We start from the raw sequence: 13984 nt of genomic DNA, 5'->3' as shown, positions 1-13984 counted from the left end.
TGCCCTCCAATGCAGCTATTCAAGCACAGATCAGGTTTAAATAGCCGCATCCTCGGCTGCACTAGGAATGAGAGCCCTGACCCCGGAAGAGACATAAATACACATCACTTCCGGGGTCAGAAGGGATCAGGAAGTGGATGTTCCCAGAGTTCCTCTTGCTTTCTCCAGGGAAGCTCTATCCTATGTCCTGTGGTCCTGTGCTCCTCGGTGGCCTGGAAACCATCTTCAGTGGGGGAGGGGGTACAATTTTGAGAGCCCCATAAAAGTGATCAGGTGGCTCTAGAGCTGCCCCATCACTTTTATTGGAAAGCCCTTAGAAGGCTCTTAAAGCTTCATCAGCTGTGAGCGCCAAATAACCCCTTATCTACCATATACCTTGATAGACCCGGGAACTCAGCACAGGGATGGTGAGAACCCCTCATAATGGGCACAGCGGGTGTACAGACCCGGGAACTCAGCACAGGGATGGTGGGAACCCCTCATAATGGGCACAGCGGGTGTACAGACCCGGGAACTCAGCACAGGGATGGTGGGAACCCCTCATAATGGGCACAGCGGGTGTACAGACCCGGGAACTCAGCACAGGGATGGTGAGAACCCCTCATAATGGGCACAGCGGGTGTACAGACCCGGGAACTCAGCACAGGGATGGTGAGAACCCCTCATAATGGGCACAGCGGGTGTACAGACCCGAGAACTCAGCACAGGGATGGTGAGAACCCCTCATAATGGGCACAGCGGGTGTACAGACCCGAGAACTCAGCACAGGGATGGTGGGAACCCCTCACAATGGGCACAGCGGGTGTACAGACCCGGGAACTCAGCACAGGGATGGTGGGAACCCCTCATAATGGGCACAGCGGGTGTATAGACCCGGGAACTCAGCACAGGGATGGTGGGAACCCCTCATAATGGGCACAGCGGGTGTACAGACCCGGGAACTCAGCACAGGGATGGTGGGAACCCCTCATAATGGGCACAGCGGGTGTATAGACCTGGGAACTCAGCACAGGGATGGTGGGAACCCCTCATAATGGGCACAGCGGGTGTATAGACCCGGGAACTCAGCACAGGGATGGTGGGAACCCCTCATAATGGGCACAGCGGGTGTACAGACCCGGGAACTCAGCACAGGGATGGTGAGAACCCCTCATAATGGGCACAGCGGGTGTACAGACCCGGGAACTCAGCACAGGGATGGTGAGAACCCCTCATAATGGGCACAGCGGGTGTACAGACCCGGGAACTCAGCACAGGGATGGTGAGAACCCCTCATAATGGGCACAGCGGGTGTACAGACCCGGGAACTCAGCACAGGGATGGTGGGAACCCCTCATAATGGGCACAGCGGGTGTACAGACCCGGGAACTCAGCACAGGAATGGTGAGAACCCCTCATAATGGGCACAGCGGGGGTACAGACCCGGGAACTCAGCACAGGGATGGTGGGAACCCCTCATAATGGGCACAGCGGGTGTACAGACCCGGGAACTCAGCACAGGGATGGTGAGAACCCCTCATAATGGGCACAGCGGGTGTACAGACCCGGGAACTCAGCACAGGGATGGTGGGAACCCCTCATAATGGGCACAGCGGGTGTATAGACCCGGGAACTCAGCACAGGGATGGTGAGAACCCCTCATAATGGGCACAGCGGGTGTACAGACCCGGGAACTCAGCACAGGGATGGTGGGAACCCCTCATAATGGGCACAGCGGGTGTACAGACCCGGGAACTCAGCACAGGAATGGTGAGAACCCCTCATAATGGGCACAGCGGGGGTACAGACCCGGGAACTCAGCACAGGGATGGTGGGAACCCCTCATAATGGGCACAGCGGGTGTACAGACCCGGGAACTCAGCACAGGGATGGTGAGAACCCCTCATAATGGGCACAGCGGGTGTACAGACCCGGGAACTCAGCACAGGGATGGTGGGAACCCCTCATAATGGGCACAGCGGGTGTACAGACCCGGGAACTCAGCACAGGGATGGTGAGAACCCCTCATAATGGGCACAGCGGGTGTACAGACCTGAGAACTCAGCACAGGGATGGTGAGAACCCCTCATAATGGGCACAGCGGGTGTACAGACCTGAGAACTCAGCACAGGGATGGTGGGAACCCCTCATAATAGGCACAGCGGGTGTACAGACCCGGGAACTCAGCACAGGGATGGTGGGAACCCCTCATAATGGGCACAGGGTGGGGGGTTGGGTGTTTGTCAATCATCCAGCCTATCAGTTGTGTGTGGAGTGATCTGTTGCATGCTGCGATCTTATTGGTTGTGTACGGATACGTCCCATGAGGCTTTGCAAGCCTGACATTTACAAGCATGACTCGCGGAGGCAGAGGCATGATGAGACTTGTAGTTCTGCAACAGCTGGAGGTCCACAGCTTTCCCCCCCGGTGTTCCTGAGCACAGGGCGCCCTCTGGTGGATGTCAGTTGTACACGCTCTGTACATGGCGCTCTGTAGATGGCGCTCCTGGAAGTTTGCTGTTTCCATGGTTACATGCAGGAAGCCGCGTACCCCACTGGGGGGAGCTCTGGGTCCTAGAGACCATCCTGCGGCCTGTCCTCACAATGGGTGTGAATGGAGGCGGGGGAGGGGGAGGGGAGTGAGATTTGTGTGTAATCCCCTCATACAATGCTCCTCCGATCACTGGGGCCCATGACTGTCCTCGGGGGGCCCCGTATAGATGAGTGCGGCCGAGGAGGGCCCGGACCCCGCTGAGGACAGCCTGGAAGCCGTCATACAGGTGGGTGACCCCCGGGAGGGGCGACCGATAACTGTGTGGGGGGGCATTAGAGTGTAAGCTCCTCTGTATAGAGACTGATGTGACTGTGGGGGGAGGGGACATTAGAGTGTAAGCTCCTCTGTACAAAGACTGATGTGACTGTGGGGGGAGGGGACATTAGAGTGTAAGCTCCTCTGTATAGAGACTGATGTGACTGTGGGGGGGAGGGGACATTAGAGTGTAAGCTCCTCTGTATAGAGACTGATGTGACTGTGGGGGAGGGGACATTAGAGTGTAAGCTCCTCTGTACAAAGACTGATGTGACTGTGGGGGAGGGGACATTAGAGTGTAAGCTCCTCTGTACAAAGACTGATGTGACTGTGGGGGGAGGGGACATTAGAGTGTAAGCTCCTCTGTACAAAGACTGATGTGACTGTGGGGGAGGGGACATTAGAGTGTAAGCTCCTCTGTATAGAGACTGATGTGACTGTGGGGGGGAGGGGACATTAGAGTGTAAGCTCCTCTGTATAGAGACTGATGTGACTGTGGGGGAGGGGACATTAGAGTGTAAGCTCCTCTGTACAAAGACTGATGTGACTGTGGGGGGAGGGGACATTAGAGTGTAAGCTCCTCTGTACAAAGACTGATGTGACTGTGGGGGGAGGGGACATTAGAGTGTAAGCTCCTCTGTACAAAGACTGATGTGACTGTGGGGGAGGGGACATTAGAGTGTAAGCTCCTCTGTACAGAGACTGATGTGACTGTGGGGGAGGGGACATTAGAGTGTAAGCTCCTCTGTATAGAGACTGATGTGACTGTGGGGGGGAGGGGACATTAGAGTGTAAGCTCCTCTGTATAGAGACTGATGTGACTGTGGGGGGAGGGGACATTAGAGTGTAAGCTCCTCTGTACAGAGACTGATGTGACTGTGGGGGGAGGGGACATTAGAGTGTAAGCTCCTCTGTATAGAGACTGATGTGTGGGGGAGGGGACATTAGAGTGTAAGCTCCTCTGTATAGAGACTGATGTGACTGTGGGGGGAGGGGACATTAGAGTGTAAGCTCCTCTGTATAGAGACTGATGTGACTGTGGGGGGAGGGGACATTAGAGTGTAAGCTCCTCTGTATAGAGACTGATGTGACTGTGGGGGGAGGGGACATTAGAGTGTAAGCTCCTCTGTATAGAGACTGATGTGACTGTGGGGGAGGGGACATTAGAGTGTAAGCTCCTCTGTACAGAGACTGATGTGACTGTGGGGGAGGGGACATTAGAGTGTAAGCTCCTCTGTATAGAGACTGATGTGACTGTGGGGGAGGGGACATTAGAGTGTAAGCTCCTCTGTATAGAGACTGATGTGACTGTGGGGGGGAGGGGACATTAGAGTGTAAGCTCCTCTGTATAGAGACTGATGTGACTGTGGGGGGAGGGGACATTAGAGTGTAAGCTCCTCTGTACAGAGACTGATGTGACTGTGGGGGGAGGGGACATTAGAGTGTAAGCTCCTCTGTATAGAGACTGATGTGTGGGGGAGGGGACATTAGAGTGTAAGCTCCTCTGTATAGAGACTGATGTGACTGTGGGGGGAGGGGACATTAGAGTGTAAGCTCCTCTGTATAGAGACTGATGTGACTGTGGGGGGAGGGGACATTAGAGTGTAAGCTCCTCTGTATAGAGACTGATGTGACTGTGGGGGGAGGGGACATTAGAGTGTAAGCTCCTCTGTATAGAGACTGATGTGACTGTGGGGGAGGGGACATTAGAGTGTAAGCTCCTCTGTACAGAGACTGATGTGACTGTGGGGGAGGGGACATTAGAGTGTAAGCTCCTCTGTATAGAGACTGATGTGACTGTGGGGGGAGGGGACATTAGAGTGTAAGCTCCTCTGTATAGAGACTGATGTGTGGGGGGAGGGGACATTAGAGTGTAAGCTCCTCTGTATAGAGACTGATGTGACTGGGGGGGGGGGGGGGGACATTAGAGTGTAAGCTCCTCTGTACAGAGACTGATGTGACTGTGGGGGGGGGGGGGACATTAGAGTGTAAGCTCCTCTGTATAGAGACTGATGTGACTGTGGGGGAGGGGACATTAGAGTGTAAGCTCCTCTGTATAGAGACTGATGTGACTGTGGGGGAGGGGACATTAGAGTGTAAGCTCCTCTGTATAGAGACTGATGTGTGGGGGGAGGGGACATTAGAGTGTAAGCTCCTCTGTACAGAGACTGATGTGACTGTGGGGGGAGGGGACATTAGAGTGTAAGCTCCTCTGTATAGAGACTGATGTGACTGTGGGGGAGGGGACATTAGAGTGTAAGCTCCTCTGTATAGAGACTGATGTGACTGTGGGGGAGGGGACATTAGAGTGTAAGCTCCTCTGTATAGAGACTGATGTGACTGTGGGGGAGGGGACATTAGAGTGTAAGCTCCTCTGTACAGAGACTGATGTGACTGTGGGGGAGGGGACATTAGAGTGTAAGCTCCTCTGTACAGAGACTGATGTGACTGTGGGGGAGGGGACATTAGAGTGTAAGCTCCTCTGGTATAGAGACTGATGTGACTGTGGGGGAGGGGACATTAGAGTGTAAGCTCCTCTGTATAGAGACTGATGTGACTGTGGGGGAGGGGACATTAGAGTGTAAGCTCCTCTGTATAGAGACTGATGTGACTGTGGGGGGAGGGGACATTAGAGTGTAAGCTCCTCTGTATAGAGACTGATGTGACTGTGGGGGAGGGGACATTAGAGTGTAAGCTCCTCTGTACAGAGACTGATGTGACTGTGGGGGAGGGGACATTAGAGTGTAAGCTCCTCTGTATAGAGACTGATGTGACTGTGGGGGAGGGGACATTAGAGTGTAAGCTCCTCTGTATAGAGACTGATGTGACTGTGGGGGGAGGGGACATTAGAGTGTAAGCTCCTCTGTATAGAGACTGATGTGTGGGGGGAGGGGACATTAGAGTGTAAGCTCCTCTGTACAGAGACTGATGTGACTGTGGGGGGGGGGGGGACATTAGAGTGTAAGCTCCTCTGTATAGAGACTGATGTGACTGTGGGGGAGGGGACATTAGAGTGTAAGCTCCTCTGTACAGAGACTGATGTGACTGTGGGGGAGGGGACATTAGAGTGTAAGCTCCTCTGTACAGAGACTGATGTGACTGTGGGGGGAGGGGACATTAGAGTGTAAGCTCCTCTGTACAGAGACTGATGTGACTGTGGGGGGAGGGGACATTAGAGTGTAAGCTCCTCTGTATAGAGACTGATGTGACTGTGGGGGAGGGGACATTAGAGTGTAAGCTCCTCTGTATAGAGACTGATGTGACTGTGGGGGGGGGGGGGACATTAGAGTGTAAGCTCCTCTGTATAGAGACTGATGTGACTGTGGGGGGAGGGGACATTAGAGTGTAAGCTCCTCTGTACAGAGACTGATGTGACTGTGGGGGGGGAGGGGACATTAGAGTGTAAGCTCCTCTGTATAGAGACTGATGTGACTGTGGGGGAGGGGACATTAGAGTGTAAGCTCCTCTGTATAGAGACTGATGTGACTGTGGGGGGAGGGGACATTAGAGTGTAAGCTCCTCTGTACAGAGACTGATGTGGGGGGAGGGGACATTAGAGTGTAAGCTCCTCTGTACAGAGACTGATGTGACTGTGGGGGAGGGGACATTAGAGTGTAAGCTCCTCTGTACAGAGACTGATGTGACTGTGGGGGAGGGGACATTAGAGTGTAAGCTCCTCTGTACAGAGACTGATGTGACGGTGGGGGGAGGGGACATTAGAGTGTAAGCTCCTCTGTACAGAGACTGATGTGACTGTGGGGGGAGGGGACATTAGAGTGTAAGCTCCTCTGTACAGAGACTGATGTGACTGTGGGGGAGGGGACATTAGAGTGTAAGCTCCTCTGTACAGAGACTGATGTGACTGTGGGGGAGGGGACATTAGAGTGTAAGCTCCTCTGTATAGAGACTGATGTGACTGTGGGGGGGGGGGGGGACATTAGAGTGTAAGCTCCTCTGTACAGAGACTGATGTGACTGTGGGGGGAGGGGACATTAGAGTGTAAGCTCCTCTGTATAGAGACTGATGTGACTGTGGGGGAGGGGACATTAGAGTGTAAGCTCCTCTGTATAGAGACTGATGTGACTGTGGGGGGGGGGGACATTAGAGTGTAAGCTCCTCTGTATAGAGACTGATGTGACTGTGGGGGAGGGGACATTAGAGTGTAAGCTCCTCTGTATAGAGACTGATGTGACTGTGGGGGAGGGGACATTAGAGTGTAAGCTCCTCTGTATAGAGACTGATGTGACTGTGGGGGGGGGGGGGACATTAGAGTGTAAGCTCCTCTGTATAGAGACTGATGTGACTGTGGGGGAGGGGACATTAGAGTGTAAGCTCCTCTGTACAGAGACTGATGTGGGGGGAGGGGACATTAGAGTGTAAGCTCCTCTGTATAGAGACTGATGTGACTGTGGGGGAGGGGACATTAGAGTGTAAGCTCCTCTGTACAGAGACTGATGTGACTGTGGGGGGAGGGGACATTAGAGTGTAAGCTCCTCTGTATAGAGACTGATGTGACTGTGGGGGAGGGGACATTAGAGTGTAAGCTCCTCTGTATAGAGACTGATGTGACTGTGGGGGAGGGGACATTAGAGTGTAAGCTCCTCTGTACAGAGACTGATGTGACTGTGGGGGGGAGGGGACATTAGAGTGTAAGCTCCTCTGTACAGAGACTGATGTGACTGTGGGGGAGGGGACATTAGAGTGTAAGCTCCTCTGTATAGAGACTGATGTGACTGTGGGGGAGGGGACATTAGAGTGTAAGCTCCTCTGTACAGAGACTGATGTGACTGTGGGGGGAGGGGACATTAGAGTGTAAGCTCCTCTGTATAGAGACTGATGTGACTGTGGGGGAGGGGACATTAGAGTGTAAGCTCCTCTGTACAGAGACTGATGTGATTGGTTCAGTGATCTCTGTACAGCACTGCGGTATATGTGTCAGTTTGCGGTGTGGGAGGAGCTTGGAATAGAAGGCGGGTGTTCGTGATTCCAGTATTGTGTTCCGTCGGGCCGCCTTCGATGTGATCTGATTGCGATATTCCTTCCTCTTTCAGAAATTGACCCTCCGGGTCCTCAGCATTCCGGATCAGAGGTCCCTCACTGTCCGCGGTGACCCCATCAACCCCGTCCCGCGCCCCCTTCCGCTTTGTATCCGACAGATCGTAACGCAGAACCTCAGTCCTCCCCCGGAGCCAGGTGAGTGCAGTATATACACTATACACCCCCCATCCTCCTCTATACATACACTATATCACCAAAAGTATTGGGACACCTGCCTTTACACACACATGACCTTTAATGACATCACAGTCTTAGTCCGGAGGGTTCAGTATTGAGTTGGCTCCGCCCTTTGCTCACAGTCTCCGCTCTAATTCATCCCAAAGGTGTTGAGGTCAGGAATCTGTGCAGGCCAGTCAAGTTCCCCCACCCCAAACTGACTCATCCATGTCTTTATGGACCTTGCTTTGTGCACTGGTCCAAATCATTTGGTGGAGGGGGGATTATGGTGGGGGGGGAGGGGGGATTATGGTGGGAGGTTGTTTTTCAGGGGTTGGGTTTGGCCCCTTAGTTCCAGTGAAGGGAACTCTTAAGGCGTCAGCATACCAAGGCATTTTGGACAATTTCATGCTCCCAACTTTGTGGGAACACTTTGGGGACGGCCCCTTCCTGTTCCAACATTGCTGCCCACCAGTGCACAAAGCAAGGTCCATAAAGACATGGATGAGTGAGTTTGGGGGGAGGAACTTGACTGGCCTGCACAGAGTCCTGACCTCAACCCTATAGAGCCAGGCCTTCTTGTCCAACATCAGTACCTGACCTCACAAATGCTCTTCTGGAAGAATGATCAAACATTCCCATAGACACCCTCCTAAACCTTGTGGACGGCCTTCCCAGAAGAGTTGAAGCTGTTATAGCTGCAAAGGGCGGAGCCAACTCAATATTGAACCCTCCGGACTAAGACTGGGATGTCATTAAAGTTCATGTGCGTGTAAAGGCAGGCGTCCCAATACTTTTGGTAATATAGTGTAGAATATAATAATGTGTCGGGTATATAATCCCCTCCCCCGGAGTCAGGTGAGTGCCGCCTTGTGTGGGACAGGGGACATAGTCCCGGATTAATGAGAAGAATGTGGTGTGTCGGTATGCGGTGATGTCGGTGACCGGTTCATGCCGTGTTCTTCACAGGTGACACCGCAGACATGTCGTCCCTCCTCTCCGTACAAGAGGAAAATCGCATCCTGCAACAAGAGCTTTCCCGGGTGGAGGATCTCCTGGCGCAGAGCCGCGCAGAGAGGGACGAACTCGCCATCAAATACAATGCCATCAGCGAGAGGGTGAGTTGTGCCCCGCAGGGCCTTCTTTGTACATCGCTCCTTCCGTTGTTACATTTTATAGATATCAGGTGGCATGTTTCTCCCAAGAGACTGTGTAGAGGTGGGTGTGTCTATTCCCTCCACTCAGGTCTCAGATTACACTCAGCTCCCTGTGCAGTGTGTGACATCAGATCCCTGCCTGCTGGAGCTGACAAATTCTGTGTAAAATGTGTACTTTTGGAGGATGTAGAGAAGAGAAGGCTGCAGATAAACAGGTACAACTGATGTAGGAGGATCTGTTTCATCTCTGTGTATCACACATTGATCAGACGGGAGATAGAGAGATACAAAGTAACATTGTTTATAAACATTGATCATATTGGAGATAGAGAGATACAAAGTAACATTGTTTATCAATATGGATTTACTAAAACTCTAGAGTGCAGAATTTGGTGCAGCTGTACATGGCGGCCAATCAGCTTCTAACTTCAGCTAGTTCAATGAAGCTTTGACAATAAAACCTGGAATCTGATTGGTTTCTATGCAGAGCTGCACTCTCCAGTTTTAGTAAATGACCCCCGATGAGTTTCGTCCTTTATTCCATTCCCCGGCCCGGGATTGGTTGCTGCGGAGGGGTCTGCGTCTGTCCCCGGCGTGTTCCCACGATATCGGTCTTTTCATCCCATTTATCTCGGCTCTGCTGTGCTGCCCTCTGAGCCAGTGAGAGTCGTGTCCAGACAGGCAGCGGGTGCCATCGGGCAGGCTGAGACTTGCCCACAGTCAGTGTAGTGTGTGACATTGTGACATTGGTGACGCACCCAGCGCCGTCATTGTCCTCTCACATATTTCCCATGCTGCTGCCCAGACCCCCCACAGGGAATCATTGATCGGGGGCTCTGCACTGCCGAGTTGAGTGCCAGCTCTGTGACCCAGTCCCCTCCTATTACAGCCCAGAGCCCCCCCCCCCCACCCGGAGGATAGCTTCCCGTGTCCCCAATCACAGATCATCGTCTTTACAGAAGATAAAATCACCTCTATAGGAGATCCTCCGACATCCGTCCCACATACAATCCTCAGTAAATTGTTCAGTCTGGTGACACAAATATAGAGGAGGATGAAATGGGGACACAAACCTGTCACTTCCCCGCACTTCACAGTCCATATTTCTCTGATATTCCATGTCTTGTATTCTTATACAGCAACCTCATCATTTTATCATTAATAGCCGTCCTTCAGCTGCAGTCAGTGACTGTGCCTAGGCTGGGAGGATGTCATCAGTCTGCTGCAAGCAAGAGGAAGCATTTCCTCAGTCTCCCCTCCCCAGTGATCAGACTGTACATTGTAACCTTGTAGAAGGGGGCGGAGTCATTTCCTCAGTCTCCCCTCCCCCAGTGATCAGACTGTACATTGTAACTTTGTAATAAGTCACCCTCAGGTGAAGGGCAGTAGGCTGGGCTGATGAGACGTCTGTCCCGGTCCCCAGGGAGATGACAGAGGAGCTGAGTGTGAGGGATGATTGGAGGGAGCACTCCGCTGGCAGGTCCCTGATGGATATGGAAGCCCCTCCCCCCCATGGACAGACGTCACATGGAATGTGTGCAGATTTCTCTGTACAATAGCCGGCCATTGTAGTGAGCGCCCCCCGCTGTTTTATAGTAATAAAGAACTTAATGACAGTCAGGAGAAGATAAAACAAAGAGCTCACTGAATGGCTCTGGGCAGATAAATGTGGATTGCTGAGATCTGGTACACAGAGCTAGCACTCCACTTTATTAGTCGGTGTTCTTCCATAGTGACTCTTCATATCGGTGGCTGTCACCGGAGAGCCTCCCTCTATGTGTGCCGTTGTCTCTGTGTCAGCGGCTCCCCTCAGTCTTTGTGGCCTCACTAGTGACCGTCACAATGGCGTGAATTGGTGGTCGCTGTGGTGACGGTTGCCGGGGGGACGGTGAACTCATCACATTCAGTGCTGTCTGTGCCTTTTTGGTGAGGGACAATGGGCATTCTTCAAGTGTCTTTATTGGAGGAGCCTTACACCCCCCAGAGCTGGATGGTGGCTGCACTCTGTAGATAACATGCCCAATCTAATGGTGTGCCCAACACCACGCCGGTGTGCCCCCCTTCCCCGGGGCCCCAGCCTGATCCCCCAAATCTCAACTTATGCCCCAAAGGTTACCGCATTTAATGTCCCCCCATCCGCAAATCCACGGTATAGATGAGACCACTATTCTAAGATCCTTTGATATGTGTATTGATGTAGTCGGTCTTCCTTGTTCAGCAGTTGGCTGGATTTATTGACCAACAACCAATCAAAAACTATCCTTCACTGATGAGGCTACAATAAACCTAAATGTGATTGGCCGGTGCAGGTCATTTGTCCACTACTGTCTTAAACAAACCAGAGTGCTTTGTGTTCAGTGTGGTGTCCCCTGGAGCCCCTCTCCCGAATGCTGGAGCCCTTCCCCGAGCCCCTCTCCGGAATGCGGGAGCCCCTCTGCGGAATGCTGGAGCCCATCCCTGAGCCCCTCCCTGGAATGCTTGAGCCCCTCCCTGGAATGCTGGAGCCCCTCCCTGGAATGCTGGAGCCCCTCCCTGGAATGCTGGAGCCCCTCTCCGGAATGCTGGAGCCCCTCTCCGGAATGCTGGAGCCCCTCTCCGGAATGCTGGAGCCCCTCTCCGGAATGCTGGAGCCCCTCTCAGAAATGCTGGAGAACCTCCCCAGACTGCTGGAGCCCCTCTCCAGAATGCTGGAGCCCTTCTCCGAAATGCTGGAGCCCCTCCGGAATGCTGGAGCCCCTCCCTGGAATGCTGGAGCCCCTCCCTGGAATGCTGGAGCCCCTCCCTGGAACGCTGGAGCCCCTCCCTGGAACTCTGGAGCCCCTCCCTGGAACGCTGGAGCCCCTCCCTGGAACGCTGGAGCCCCTCCCTGGAACGCTGGAGCCCCTCTCTGGAACGCTGGAGCCCCTCTCTGGAACGCTGGAGCCCCTCTCTGGAACGCTGGAGCCCCTCTCTGGAACGCTGGAGCCCCTCTCTGGAACGCTGGAGCCCCTCTCTGGAACGCTGGAGCCCCTCTCTGGAACGCTGGAGCCCCTCTCTGGAACGCTGGAGCCCCTCTCTGGAACGCTGGAGCCCCTCTCTGGAACGCTGGAGCCCCTCTCCGGAACGCTGGAGCCCCTCTCTGGAACGCTGGAGCCCCTCTCCGGAACGCTGGAGCCCCTCTCCGGAATGCTGGAGCTTCTCCCCCGGAATAGTGGAGCCTATCCCTGACTTCGGTCTGCAGGGTGGAACTTTATTATTTAATGTCATTTTCTCGTTTTTTTTAATCGTTTTCTATTTGCTGAATGTGAAATATGAAAAGTGATAATTTTATAAGCGATTGATAAAGCCAGGGGGTGACTTCCATTTTGGGTTCAATCGTTCTGAGGTGGTCACATGTACAGTGAACACCAATTAATAAGAACTAGATTTGATTATAATATTGGAAGGATCATTTTATTGAAGGGTCAGATCTGTACAGACAGCCTGGATCTGGGGAGTCGTAGGAAAGAAGAAAGCGTGACTTTGCACACAGGTGACTTCCCAACCCTCTAAATCTAGAAGAAGATTCTGCTACAAAGTAAAGTTCATATGAATGATTCAGGACGTCTTCTTATCAGGTGCCAGCCATGTTGTGTCTTCCTTGTCCATGGAGGATTCTGGGTAATATGCTCTCCAGCCCAAAACATCTTCTGAATCTTCTACAGATGTCTAGTGGTCAGCTAAGAGCTGCAGAGGATTCGGGTTCCTACACTTGTCCCCCCGACGCCATCTCCGAGCCACATCGACTTCCCCAACATTTGTTATCTGTTATTTCCAGATGTGAAACTAACAGCAAAAAAGACTGATTGGTCCATCGAGTCTGCGAATTAAACCTTTTTATCTGAGTCCAGATCTATGATTATTACAAGTATGTCTGAAGTTACTTACTGTTGACTGACTCACTACCTCTGCTGGAAGTCTGTTCCAACCATCAACTACTCTTTCAGTAAAATAATACTTTCTAAGGTTTTGAACTTTCCTCCTATTAGTTTGAGGTCATGTAGGATCTATATAGAAGAATCAGGACCTCCTTCATTCTGCTGGTGACCCCTCTAGTGATATAAAGATCTATATAGAGGGATCAGGACCTCCTTCCTTCTGCTGGTGATCCCTCTAGTGATATAAAGATCTATGAACTATATAGAGGAATCAGGACCTCCTTCCTCCTGCTGGTGATCCCTCTAGTGATATAAAGATCGATATAAAGGAATCGGGACCTCCTTCCTCCTGCTGGTGATCCCTCTAGTGATATAAAGATCTATATAGAGAAATTGGGACCTCCTTCCTCCTGCTGGTGACCCCTCTAGTGATATAAAGATCTATATATAGAGAAATCAGGACCCCCTTCCTCCTGCCGGTGAGTCATTTTGTGATATAAAGATCTATATATAATAATCAGGACCTCCTTCCTCCTGCTGGTGACCCCTCTAGTGGTATAAAGATCTATGAACTATTTAGAGCAATCAGGACCTCCTTCCTCCTGCCGGTGATCCCTCTAGTGATATAAAGATCTATATAGAGGAATCAGGACCTCCTTCCTCCTGCCGGTGATCCCTCTAGTGATATAAAGATCTATATAGAGGAACCAGGACCTCCTTCCTCCTGCTGGTGATCCCTCTAGTGATATAAAGATCTATATAGAAGAATCAGGACCTCTTTCATTCTGCTGGTGATCCCTCTAGTGATATAAAGATCTATATAGAGGAATCAGGACCTCCTTCATTCTGCTGGTGACCCCTCTAGTGAATAAAGATCTATATACAAAAATCAGGACCTCCTTCCTCCTTCTGGTGACCCCTCTAGTGAT

At 52.3% G+C, this 13984-nt stretch overlaps 1 protein-coding gene across 2 annotated transcripts in view; it reads left to right on the top strand.

The window, feature by feature from the left end:
• The window catches only part of CROCC (ciliary rootlet coiled-coil, rootletin), a 62888-nt gene that overhangs the window by 10044 nt on the left and 38860 nt on the right, over nt 1–13984 (top strand). Inside the window, exons 1-3 of one of the 2 annotated variants that reach the window (XM_073601506.1) lie at nt 2564–2759; nt 7840–7981; nt 8972–9120. In XM_073601506.1, the coding sequence (XP_073457607.1) occupies nt 2700–2759; nt 7840–7981; nt 8972–9120 (351 nt within the window). In that variant the 5' untranslated portion in view covers nt 2564–2699. Of the gene's footprint in view, nt 1–2563; nt 2760–7839; nt 7982–8971; nt 9121–13984 lie in introns of those variants that run through there. The other variant, XM_073601507.1, reaches the window with a different exon arrangement.

The sequence above is a fragment of the Aquarana catesbeiana genome, linkage group LG10 (genome assembly GCF_042186555.1).
Source record: "Aquarana catesbeiana isolate 2022-GZ linkage group LG10, ASM4218655v1, whole genome shotgun sequence".
NCBI classification, from domain to species: domain Eukaryota; kingdom Metazoa; phylum Chordata; class Amphibia; order Anura; family Ranidae; genus Aquarana; species Aquarana catesbeiana.
The sequence above is the reverse complement of the archived record's forward strand: the minus strand, read 5'-3'. Positions and strand labels throughout refer to the sequence as shown.